We start from the raw sequence: 13,886 nt of genomic DNA on the forward strand, positions 1-13,886 counted from the left end.
TTTAAAAACATCCTCTGGACATTTTGGCATCCCCAAACACACACGTGCACATACATACACACATAATTGTTTTGAAAGAACCCCACTGTAGAAGAAATCGGTTTCCTTATTAAACAAATTTCTGGAAAATTAAAATCAGAATAAAGGTTTGACTTCATCATATTCTGCAGAATATCTGGATTGTCTAAAATCTCAGGTGTATCATTTATTTTGATCATGACAATACAAATTTGACGGACATCTACAAACACAGGCACACACACATGAACAAACTCTTCAAGATTTGTTTTTGGGTCTTTATAATGGTCCACAAAGGATCAAATATGGTACCACGTTCTTAGCAGTTTATTTCAAAACACTAGTCTTTTCCTTTGCATCTTAGGAGCATGGTGTCAATGGAAAGCATCAAACTCTGCACTGGACTCAGAAAACTTTTAATTTATTGATGAAAGGGATGGCAAAATGCAAATAAAGACCAATGAGATATTTTTGGGTAGTGTAGTCATAATAGCAATAGCACCTACAGAAGTTTTTATTTGGCGATGGTTCTATTTTGGTATTCAGTCACATGTGTTTCCAATATATTCACATGCACTCACACAGAATTTACATTAGTTTAGGTATGTGCTTAATAAGAAGAACTATTTCTGAATATTTAGTTATTTTGGACATGCTTAAAAGTGTGTCTTTGTTATATAATCATTTAAATTATTTTTAAAGTTACATGCAGTTAAAAATAAATCTGGGTTAAAATTATCCCCACCACATGAACTTAAGCAAATCATTTAATCTCCTAGTCCTTGTTTTTATGAATTTATTACTATCTTTTACCTTAAAAAAATTCTCCCTGTCTCTTAGGGACTCTGTTCTGGGACTTAAATTTCACCCTCCACTAAAGATTCATATCGTATTTTTCATAATTTTCATATCTATATTATAACCATTTTTATAAAAGTATTTATTTTAGATTTATTTATACCATTGAATTTGACATCTTCAAGAGCACAGAGCATTCCAGTCCCTAGCATATATTTTTTTGCAAACTCCAGTGGGTAACTAATCCTCAGGTAAGCACTGTTTGGTAAATAAACAATAAATTATAATAATATGAAATATGAGTTATTATTATGTAATAGGCAATTAGTTATATATCAATCTTTTTCTTGACTCATTGTAATGATTCTTAAAGTTGTGCCTTTGTCGTTACATTTAGAGTTCCAAAGTTTTCACTAATAGGGTTAGGGTAGTAAACCTACTACAAACCTGGCCAAACATAAAACAAAATATGCTTGGTTAATTTCCAAAGGATCACCTTTGGAAACAAAAATTTAAAGGAATATTACTAATTTTATATCTTTTTGGTTTTCTTCCTCTCATTTTATATTTTTTGTTGGAATATTAAAACATTTAGTATGATTTGGAACGTCACTTTCAAAGATAAGAAAAATTTTCCTTATGCAAGGTACAAATGTCAAAGAAAATCACTTGTATCTGAAAATATAGAAGAAAAACACCATTGTTAAGCATAGATTAACTAGTTTAGCCAGATGAAATACATATAATTACATGTGGAAATTTCTTTTTCAGAGAACAAGGACAATCAAATCATAATTTAGATGAGAAGTGTCAAGAACATTATAATAAAATATCTAAGTTTATCTTTTTGAGTTATCTAATGTAAATGAGTATTAGCTTATCTATAGTAAACCAGATAGTAAAAGTAAACCAAGAGAAAAATACGATTTCCTTTTATACTGCATCTTTGAAAATATTTCCAATATTTGGCAGCTACTAGATTTGGTGATGTTTATAGATTTCATAAAAGAGTAACAATCTAACTTAATTCTAGTTCTAGTTTTCTATGATGCTGTCAGTTCTTTTATTCTGTAAAAAAGCAAAATCTACCATGATCAGCTGTGACTTATTCGAGGGGGAAAAAGTCTCAATTTTTATATAACTCTAGCCTTTTTGCCACCTTTGAATATTATAGATAATTAGAGGACAATTGGGGAAAATGAACAAGATTAGATAGTGACAAATAAATCAATGGTTGTTTTTGTTTTTTTAACACCACCTGTTTGTAATTCAAAAAATAAAATAAAATTTTATGCCATAGTGAGGTCAAAAGGTGTATATTTATTCATAGAATTTTGCTTACAGTTTGGGAATAGCTCAGTTTTGTAAGAGGACAATACTGTTGTGATATAACACACCACACGGTGCTGCAAATAGACTTCTCCTGTGAGTGGTGTTTTGCTTACCCAGAGGATTAGTTAGATAATCCACATGGAAGACATTGCAAATTAGCTTCCCAGACTTTCCCTCGGTGTGAAGACTGCCATCAGATACAATGAAAGAATATATACCTTTAAAAGCTGTACAGTTTTATTAATTGCTAAATTGGGTTTGAAAATCAGGAAATAAATATATGTTAACTACTAACAAGCTGCTCTGTCTTTCCCTTAGTGAATCTGAGGTAGATAGGAAATGTTACAATTTCCTGTTGATTGGAAATCAACCAACTTTATCACAGGCAAAAAGTAAAATTTTAAAGCCTTACATGAGGCAGTTTACACTTACTGGACCTGTAGAGCTTATTCATCTATTTTTCTTAACTATTAATTGAAAAAACATACATTAACCTTCTCAAAATGAGTGTATTAAAAATCAAGAAGAAACAATTTTGATATTGACCAACTAAACTTCTCAGTAATAAAATTAACCCACAATTCTCTATTTGCTTAAGTCCCTTTTGAGGCCCTGCTATGTAATCAGTCAAGATGTTTGCCTTAACAGGGAAGACAGCTCAGTTTGGAGTCTTTAAAGTCAGTTTACATTTGCCTTGATTTGAGAGAGTTCTGAAAACCCAAATATAAATATAAAATATCAAATAATAGGAAAATGAGTAACAAATATGAATATAAAAAAATCAAATAATAGGAAAATGAGTAATTGACATGAATTCTCTGGAAGTAAGGGGGAAAAAGTTTGTTGCTAATTCTTCACTTTTGTTCAGGGAAAATGTGCCAATAGCTTGAAAGATTTGCTAACTCTTTAGTTAGCTAACACATTAGTTTTTTTTTTTTTTTTTTAATGTTACAGTGAAGAAAGCAAGATACTAAAAGCTACTTTGTACTTTGGAAGCCTGGTGTCATCAATATGCTATTTTTGCTCTTTGCCAGGTTAACAGAATTTATTGCAGCAATTAATGCAAAACATATGTGCTGAAATACCCACATCAAAAATGTAATTGCCCCCAACTTAATTTGCTATCTTTCAAAAGCCTGTTTTAGCTACCTTTTCTCAATGGCTGCAGTTAAATAGAATACAAGTGCTTTTATGAAAGAAGAGCTAAATCACTAAAATTTATTTTCTCATCTTAAGTAATTTAAAGATTTTGTTTTAAATGGAGGGAAATTTCCACAGAGACTAACGTCTACTTTTTAGACCATGTTCTATTTTCCCCTATTATTGACCTTTAAGACAATTCCAATTGTTAATTCACACTTCATTTTTATTACACATAACCCTAAATAATCACACTCTGGTTGTATTGACAATTTCCTCACTATCTGTATGTATGGAACTCCTGACAAAATCTTCTTCCCAGGGTGAGGAAAGAAGTGTTTGAGTGTCAGGAAAGGAACACAGAGGTAAGAACGTGTGAAGAAAAGTCATCACAGATATTTTCATCTACGCTTCTGTCCACATGAAACTCCCTTAACTTAGTTTCTTAGTGGGTCCCCCCCCACACACAGATAATCATAACTTATGAGTGTAACTACTTTACAGTTCCAAAGTACCCTCATTTATATGGTTTTCTTCAATTTTTCACTACAAATTTCTGAATGTTTCTAAATTATCCTTGCAAAGTCAGAAGACAAATTAGTACAGTCGCTGGGATTAAGGTTGAGAAGCTAGTGCTTTTCCTGACAATGATGCCTCCCTAGTTCATAGGCATTTGGGTCTAGGAGAAAACATACAAGGTTAAAATCAAAAGACAAAGATGAGAGAGGGCTTGGCTTAGTTACTACTTTATTATGATCCATTTTCTCAGTTTCCTCAGTTGTAACAATGGGAAATGTCATGTTACCTATTTGAGGGCTGCTTTAATGATTAAATGAGGTTCAGTAAGTCATGAATGATAATGTAAGGGAAAAATCTGTTTGCCAGCAGAACACTGAGCAATTATTTTCTCAATGTTGAACATGGCACTGAGGATATATTAGTCTTGAAGTCTACAGGATTTAACAAAACCATCTTTTATGAAAAACACTGAAGTTCTAACACAGCCACAGAAACATCAGGATCATCCAACCACCAAGCTATCTCGATAGCACAGCTCCCAAAAACCCTCTCTGGCCCATTCCATGTTTACTCCCAATATTGGAAGAGGAAAAATCCTGTTTTAATAAAACGGTGTCAGTCAAATACGGTCTTTGGGAGAACACAGACAACTTGTGAATATGCACAGGGGAAAAGTTTACTGACATCCCCTCAGCAATTACTAGGGGCCTAACAGGTGGCACTAGCAGGTAGTTTTAAAGAAAATTTTTCTAAAAAAATAAATGAAAGAGATTCTTCATTTTAGTCTAGCGACACCAAAAGAGTTGAATGTCCAAAAGATGAAGAAATAATAAAGGTATAGGGTTAGAAATCAGCAAGCTGGACAACAGGGCGTATGAGGCAACTCCTGTGAGTCTCAACCAAGCGAGCCCAGTAAGAGATGCTTTCTCAATCCTGCGGCGAACCTTGCAGAATAGCTCCTTCCCCTGGCTGTCACCTGGTGAACCCATGAAAATGGATGGAAAAGAGACACGCCACTTCCAGACATCAAACTGAAAAGCCTAGCTGACAGCAATGTGAAAGGCGGCAGGGCGATCGTAGATCCTGAATTAAAGTCTGTTCCTCAGGTCAGGACCTGCCAGGCCCGTCCAAGGCGCACGGACTCTCCGGCGTCTTACCGACGCCCAGGTAAGGAGGGTCCAGGTGGCAAGGAGTACGCCGTGCTCTCCCAGTGCCAGCAGATCCGCGGCAGCAGGCAGAGGGCGCACGTTTGCCTCTCGCGCGCTCCAGTCTCCTGGCGCTCGTGTTCGCGTAACTTTGCACCTTCGCGCTCCGCTCGCTCCAGCCTACAACGCAGAGTCTACACCGTCCGCCCGGAGGCAGAAACCTGGAGCAAAAGAGCATCAGACTGCGCTCGCCCGCCCACCCTACCTCGGGACGGAGGCCGTGGCACCCTGGTGGCGCTCCGGGAACTGACTTGGGCAGCCAGGCGCGGAGAGACTCGTGCACAAAGAACCCACTGGCCTCCAGAGGGCTGAGACTGCGTTACGCGCACCCGGAGATGTTTTTTTTTATTATCTCATCTTTAATTTGATGCAGAGTGAGCAAGCAGTGAACTGTTGAGAGACACTTTTGTTTTCCCTTTGCACCAATGAGCCTGGACCTAGCGGAGAATAGTTTGTGGTTAAGACACCCTGATGGTGGGTGTGGTGGCAGCAAGGAGCACTTGCTCATCTCCCTGTTGCCACATTACTGTCTCTACCCGTACGGCTCTGCTTTGTGCTAAAATTTCGCAGGACACACTTTTGTAATTTAATGAAGATTGCATTATCAAATGTGGAAAGTGTAAGGCGAAGAAAAAGAAACGCAGTTATCCCCTCCTGTGGCCACTCCCGTCCATGGCGAGGAATATTCACAACAGTTTGTACAGTGCTGCCACTTGCTTTCCTCCTCCTTCCTCACCTATTATTCTCACTTCACCATGTTGGTTTGGATTATGTGGATTTTCACCCTTTGCTTTGACTGGAACAGCAGGACATGATTTAGAAAATGAAGGGTTGGGGGATGTCCATACTAAGGGCTTCCAGTTTAATAACATCACTCCAAGTTCGAGGTTTTATTTGCTGAACTGGTTTTGATTCCATCCACCCCTCCACATGCATTCGTCCAGACATTCAAAGGGGGAAGCATTTTAGCATTTTTTGGCTGACACTCTTAAAACTTTCTTGGATAAAATATTTTCTTCTGGGAAAAAATCAAAAGTGTGTAAACTTGAAAGGAGAAACAAAGAAATGCAGCCCCCCCCCACCTCAACCCCATTTTAAGTGTGCAGGGTTTTTAGGGATTTAATAAAAATTGATTAGCCAGATGTTTTATGTGATAAATGTCTTTCTTTTAAGCAAATGATTCATATATTAACATTGGCTTTAAAACCTTTGCTTTTCTCTACTTCTCCAGTTTTCTAATCAACTTTTTTAAATTTTCTTTTCACTTGCAAAAATTTTTTCTTTGTAATCGGCCTCCCTTCTTTTTTTTTTTTTTTTTTTTTACAAAGGAAGCAGGTAGGAGGCAAACTAAAACTTGCTGACTTTCAGACTTTTCCTGGAGAAAACCTCCTGCCAGGTTCCAAGAACTACCTGATACCAAGCAGCTGGGAACAGACTTAATGAAATCAAGCAAATGGCGAACATGTATCCACACCCTGCGCACATTGAGGGATGTCTTCCTAGGCGGATTGATTTGTGACTTGGAAGACTTTGCATTTTATCAATGTCACAATATTGCTTTTACTAATAATTCTAAAGTTGTTACAGAAGAGTTAGCTAAGGTTTCCAAATTTTTGAGAAGTAAATTTTTAATCCTGGTTTTCTGTATACCTGGATGAATAATATAATGAATGTCTCACACTACTGGTCAACCCTTTATTTAAAAAATCTGTGGAAAGCTACTTGTGTATTTGGTAAAAGCCCTTTATTGACCTTCCCTGATGATAAAATCCAGATCTTTGAAAACAGAACCCAAAAGGAGACACCTGCATCTGTTCTTATAAATCTTCTCTCAAATAGAAATTAAAGGAACAAGGTTTATTAAATATTTTAAAGGTTAAAAAATAAACAAAGTTGAGGATCTTGACAGAAAATAACTTGTAAAACTTAATGTTCTTCCAAGAAATACACGTTTCCCCTTATATCTAGTATTTATGCCAAACCGAATCATTGAAAGAATGATTCAAATAAAAAGTAGCCCAGATCACAGATTTTTTTTAGTAAATGTCTATAAAACCTTATCGAGTTTGATGATTTGAGGAAAGTTTTATTAATATTTTCCTGAAGATCTTATGACTTGGAAAATGTAACTTTCATGAACACTTTTTTTGTCATTTGTGTTGAAATTAGTAAATCAAATATATTGTGGAAATATACTTTGCCTTTAAAAATCCTTTGCAAAAGTAACTATTTGATCTTTAAAAATTGCATATATTTTATTTCAGAAAAAAATTTAAATTTCTGAAAGGATTTTAACATTAGAAAGAAAGTTATTGTGGAAAAGTGTTAAAAATGGTTGGACCCTTAAGGAATACACCAAAGTTTGAAAGTTAAATGTAGGCAATACATAAAGAATGTTACTGAATCATTTATTTAATAATAAACTTATTAAGAGCAACATGAGATTACTAAGTTGTTAATATGACCAAGGAGCCAACTTTAATTAAATTCAAGAAATGAAAAACTTTACCGAAAACTTCCTAAACCTACTAAAAAATGTTAAAAATAACTCTCTAAGATCTGATTCTGTACAATACTTTGTTTTAAATTTTTATATTAAAGTGTTTTTCATTATAGCTCCCAATTTCTAGTGTTTCATGGAAAGACGACTTTATATAAAATACAACCATGATGTAACACGTGGCAATGGTGTTTTATTACATGTAGTTTCCCTTTTATAGGTCCAGTCACTTCTGAGTTAGAAGTATATCCAACTAACTTTTAACCTTAAAATAGGCAAAAAAAAAAAAAAAACCCTATCAACTACAGTAACAATAATTTAAAAATATAAAATTAAAAATATTGATAGTTACAGTGAAACTGTTTTCTATTGATTAATCTATTGTTATTACTAGAAGATGGAATATCTAAAAGAGTTTATAATTGCTCATTTATGACAAGGACTGGAATAGTGTGATTATGAAACATAAAAATAAGGAGATTGAGGTATCTGAGTGAACATTTTCACCACTCAAATTATTATTATAGATACTAGTCTTTACAAAGATACAGATTCAGAATGAATGAATTTTGTGATAGATTTTGAGGGGTTACCAAAAGTTTATTTATGGGACATTCAAAATATTATGGTAGCAATTCAGATTGTCAGTAAAAGCTTAAACAAATTTGCTGATAATCCTGTTAATGACCCAGGTCAAGTGTTAACTGTTGTGGGTTATAAAATAGTGAAATTAAGGTTTCTCCTACCTTCAGGCAAATAGCACAGTTAACCATGGAGGCGGGGGGATGTAGGGGTGAGCTATTAGGAGAGCTATTAAATTACAAAAATGTATAATGCATTCAATTATTTAGTCTAGCATGATGAAATGCTATTAAAAGCAAATGTAAACCCTCTTCCAAACCAAAAAAACTTATAAAGATGATATGATAGCTTAGTTCTCTATTAATGTTTTAATCACAGTGTGTTCTTATTTGAGGAAAAGTGTTTATATATGAAAAATGATGCCAATTTATAGTAATTTTTAAAAATAAAAAATTGATTATTTATTTTCTCCAACATTTGCCTAATACTCAAAGGGAGGCTTATAATACTCACATGCAAGTTTTACTTTTAAGTTTTAAACAATCACACAGTTTCCTCTAGTATTTAGAATATTTATATTTAGGGAAATGCATTTCATATAAATAGTGTCTTAGCTAATAAAAAAAGTCTTTAAAAAACTAGTATATGAATATAAATATTTACTTTTATTCACTTTTATTTTGGATACTCTATTTTCAATATAAAGAGCTTTCTAGATAAATGTTAATCTAATTTATGAACTATTTTGGATAGAAAAAATGATTTAGTGTATTATGTACTGATGAATTAATAGTGCATTGCACCCCAGACTGCCATAAATGTATAAAAGTGTTTAAAGAAAGTACTATTACCAATTCTGAAAGGGTTGAAGTAGCCACAGTTAATAATTTTATTTTATATCCAGTTTTAACTTTGTTCCAATGTTATTTCTGTTTACCATTAATCATCCCTCTGGTATGGAAAGTAGGAGTAAGTATATGAACTTTTAAAATAATACATAGTGTAGCAATCATATTTTGCCATGAAAAACAGCTGATTTCCCATTAAAAGTCTTTTCTTAAGCCATGTAAACAGAGAGACCTAATAAGAATTTAATAAAGTTTTTATAAAGTTCTGTTTAAGTATATAGGCCAATTGCTGAGTCAAGTGACCATTGGAATTATGAATATCTGTTATCGTTGATGAGTCTCTATTATCACCTGGAGTCATTTTCTTGAAAGCATATAAGAAAGATATTTGTAAATACATTAATAGAAGGAAAATTCAGATTAAACATTTTCTAAGTTATTTTTCTTATCAGGGACCCACGGCATTTCAATATTGATAGTTAATGATTAAATCTCAAATTTAAAAACAAATCACACAACTGCAAATGTCCTAGCAATTAAGTCAATGGCCTGGTTTTGTTCTCTTTTGGTTCTCTCATGCCTAACTTCATAACAGATTGAAGAATATATTCTAGTAAATACGTTCCAGTAAATTTCTCGTAAATTTTTTACAGTGTTGAAATATTTCAATCATAATATTTTAAATACAGTCTAGTGTTTCGTATTTCAAATTTAAAAAATTGTATCAGAAAACTACATTAGTACCATTTTAAAATCATCACTCCTTTCATATATACATTTTCAAAAGAATTGCTTTCTATTTAAATTACATTGTTAGAAAAATTGCACGGAAATCTTGGCACATACTTGGCATTTTCACTTTTCATGTTATTCAACTCAACTGAGAGCCAAGCTATGGATTAATATTTAAAATCTCACTCAAGTATTACCTAAGTTAAATCATCTTAAATTTGTTTTAAAGCTTCCCTTCACAATCACAGGAAGGAAAAGAGACACTACCCATAGGACACAATCTGGAAGGAATAATCCCATGAACGATGGATAAACTTTTATCCAAGCAAATTAAATGCAATTATGTCAGTTTTCTGAATATATTTACCTTTCTATATCCATATTGTTAATGTGTGCCTGTCTGCATAATTATGTACATTATATCCCCAAACGTACATGAGGTGAGGCTTAAAAGCAATTTGCATTTGATTAACTGTGTTTCATTAAATTAATACTGATTAATTTTACATAAGTGTGAAATAGTTTGGTGTCTTTTTTCTCTTGCAGTTTACTTAAAGGTTGTTTTCCACAAAAATACTGACTAACAGCTACATTCTTGTGCATAATTAATTCAGTAATATCCATATCTACATAGTTCATAAACATTCTATCTGGAAAATACAATTTATCATGACAATGTGGGAATTTTAATACTATTGTTCTAGTTATTGTCGATATTTTAATATCTGCGAATAACAAAAATTTTTAAAACATTAATTTTAATGTATTGATATGTTACCTATTATACATGTTACCCGTTATACAAATGAATACTCTTACCTTTCATTCAGGAAGAATGATTGACTCTTACTTTCAAATAAACATTTTAATTTGGTTTGTAAAAGAAAAAGTAATTTGTGGGTAAGATGATTTTCTCGATCCTTATATTTTAGAATTTTTTTTTTCTTATTTAGAAAAAAGATTCAGAACATTTAATGAAATCTGCCAAATTGATAAAGGCAGTCAGTAAGGAAGGAGATAAATTACTGCTCTATTAGCAGTGAAAGTAGGTCACCGAGTATCAGGCAGTTTTTACATTTAATAAAAAACTTTCTAAGTATTTTGTTTTTACTTGTGTTTTTAAAATTAAGGTACACATACAACAGTATTGGCTTGACAATATATTTTCTAAGGGGTGATGTAGATAACACGATGTTTGCACATCAGTTCCTCGGTATTGTTAACTTGCAAAATAAATTGCTAAATGTTATTGTTATAAGTTCAAAATCACTGAGAGGAAATTAGTGTTGTAAGTGTGGCTTTAAACTAATCAATTATTTAAAGAAGTTTGTTTTACGAGTTAGTGACTGTATTCACAAGAATAGATCACAAAAGGAACACAGGAGAAAGAAAATGTATGTATTAAGTACACAATCTTATAGAACACGTTGGTGTCCTTAATATTAGGTATGCACTTTAACCCACTGAAAAAGAATTAATGCTCATTACAAGGATAATAAATAACACAACATCAAGGAAACGCCATTTGCTGCATATGAACATTCTCTCTTAATCTGCTATTCAGTTATTTACTATATCTTCCCAGGAGCTATCCACTATTCATTAAATACATTCTCCTATTTGTATATAAGCCTTTAAACAAAGAGAATCCAACCTAAGCTTATTGTAATTCCTGCAACTATTACTTATGTTAATGTGGCATATGCTGCTCATTAGAACCTGTATCATAGAGCAAACCATTGCCTGGCGGGATACACACAACTTCAACACAGCCCTTGCACCATAAACAAGCACCTCCGCTTCGACAAACTCTGATTTCTCTTTAGTCCATTCAGAAATGCCATGATCCCAAGTAGGAACAACCTGTCATTACCTTTAAACATACTAAAGAGTCTAGAGAGGAAGGCTGAATTTTCTTTCAAACTTCTCGGAGTACCACATGGTCATAATTAGAAAATAAAATACTGCCTTGGCTAGTTGGCAATTAACATAACTGGGTTGCAACGCTGGAGGATTTTCTTTCTTTCATTCTGTTCAAATTGGCAAACAAGGTAATTGCTCCAATTGGTATCAGATTAAAAACACATTTTCAAGGTTTAGACCATCTAAAATTATCTCCTGAAGTGTTTTTTAGAAGACAGTTAGGGGAAAAAACAAGGCACATCTTTCGTTCACTCTCCAAGCAAACTGCTCTGTTCGGAGGCACCTTCCCGACGTGCAAGGCTTCGGTGAGAACGTGCTTTGAAGAGCGTGAGCCCCGCGGGGCAGAGCTCCGCGCGCCCCGTACCTGGCTTACCTTCATTGGAAGGCTGCGGAATCACTTCCCCGAAGCAGTTGAGAACAGAGCAGCTGAGAAGGAGGAGGATGGAGAGGTGACAATCCATGTTGCTGGTGCAGAGGGCAGTGAGAGGAGCATATCTCCATGAAGCATGCCACTGATGTGAGGGGGAGCGCTCTGATTGCTGGAGAAGTTACCATGCTCCGCTCGCAGGCTGATGTCAAGTTTGACACTGGAGATAAGGAGGAGTCTGGCTGCCTTTCCGCGAACCCCGCTCGGGGACTTCCCTGGGTCCTAGTGCCGTCTTCAGCGGGCGCTAAAGCGGAGCGGGATGGCAAGCAGCTGGCTCTGCAGCCCAGAGCTGCTCGGGAAGGAGACGGGGTGGGCGTGGGGGCGTCGCCCATGGGACAGGAAACACAGAAGTTGTGATGAGGACGAGGTGCTGAGAAAAATGCTCCCTCTTTTGTGTTCCATGAAAAGTAGCTATTTTGTGGTTTGCTATCCATGCTGTGTTGCTTAATTCACTGAAGATATCACAGCCTTGATAGGAGTGTCATATGGCAATGTGAGTGCAAAAGCAACTGAAATGCGAGAGAAACGTGTGTTATTGAAAGAATAACTTTTTAGCCTTTGGTTAAAAAGTCAGTGGTGTTTGTATAATTGAAAAAAATGATTATAGTTATTCCTTTACCGTGTTCAATGTGATCATAACTCTCCATGAGTTCTTTGTGATTCAGAAAGACACTAATACACAACCTGGATCAGAGAATCTCTGCATTTCTACATCCAATGGTATCGTGGCTTTTTATTAGATCTGGCACAGTGATTTTCCGCGCACGTAGAGCATACTTTGGTTTTTTTTAAACAGGGAAGTTAACCTTCATCATCTTAGGGAAGTGAGCAAGTCTGGCCCCAGCCTGAGGTCTACATTCTTTCCTCGTTCTGAGTTGTAAAAGTAATACAGATCAAACCTAAATTTCTTAACAATACATATCCCCCTCCCTCACCATCTCACATTAGGATCTCTGGGTTCTGCGAGAGAAACAATGCATAATTCACAGCTCCTCCATTCAACTTTCAACCACTGACAGTCTGATAATATTGGGATATTCTTATTCTTTAACATTCCAAATCCAAAGGCTAAATAATAATGTCCTTGTACTTTCTCACTTATTTTACACCATGACTATCAATGGTCTCTGTTATTTCCAATCCTATTGCTGAACAACCTATTGCAATCTATTTCAGCCAAACAATTTTGTAATTTATATTTTAATAACTAGCATCACTTATCTTTACAATATCTCCCAGAAAATGGCTACTCAGATATCCTTCCACCTATCTATCTCTTCTTATACTAAAAAGAAAACAAGATTATTATATTCTTCTCAAAACTTCAGAAAATGAAGGTATGTTGATAATCTTAAGATCAGTGATCAATTTTAGAGCTCTTGGTAATGAAATTTACATGAAAGTTTGAAAAGGCCTTGCTAATAATATATTCAGTCCACAAACGCAATGTTTTTAGTTGGAGAACATAATTTTCACTTCAATTTAAGTTAATGGTACCAGATAATAGTTTGATGACTGGGGTGGGGAATTGGGGTGGATAGAAGCAGCCAGGGGAAAAGAGAGACCCCTCTCACTTTTCCGTGTGTGCCATGTTACTTTGTGTCTCTAACTTCTTTCCACATTGTGTCACCAGAGGCTGTGCAATCCTCAAGTGCCAAGTCTGTCAGAATTGAAAACAACAGATACTGCCCAGAGAACTTAGACAGTGGTGACTCTGGTGTTTTTTCTAAGTTCCAGCACAGCACTTACATTGTTCCAAAGTTAGATACACGTTTTCTGAAACTTGAAAGAAACTAAAATCTTATTTGGAATTGACAATTTGAAAACATTTTGGAGAACCTACCAGTGTGCTGACACGCAGA

General features: G+C 34.7%; 1 protein-coding gene across 2 annotated transcripts in view; it reads right to left on the reverse strand.

Moving 5' to 3' along the window:
• The window catches only part of EPHA3 (EPH receptor A3), a 375,121-nt gene extending 362,934 nt beyond the window's left edge, over nt 1-12,187 (reverse strand). Inside the window, exon 1 of one of the 2 annotated variants that reach the window (XM_055259775.2) lies at nt 11,971-12,187. In XM_055259775.2, the coding sequence (XP_055115750.1) occupies nt 11,971-12,058 (88 nt within the window). In that variant the 5' untranslated portion in view covers nt 12,059-12,187. The remainder of the gene's footprint in view (nt 1-11,970) is intronic. The other variant, XM_055259774.2, reaches the window with a different exon arrangement.
• Nucleotides 12,188-13,886: the final 1,699 nt, after the last annotated feature.

The sequence above is a fragment of the Symphalangus syndactylus genome, chromosome 21 (assembly GCF_028878055.3).
Source record: "Symphalangus syndactylus isolate Jambi chromosome 21, NHGRI_mSymSyn1-v2.1_pri, whole genome shotgun sequence".
NCBI lineage: Eukaryota > Metazoa > Chordata > Mammalia > Primates > Hylobatidae > Symphalangus > Symphalangus syndactylus.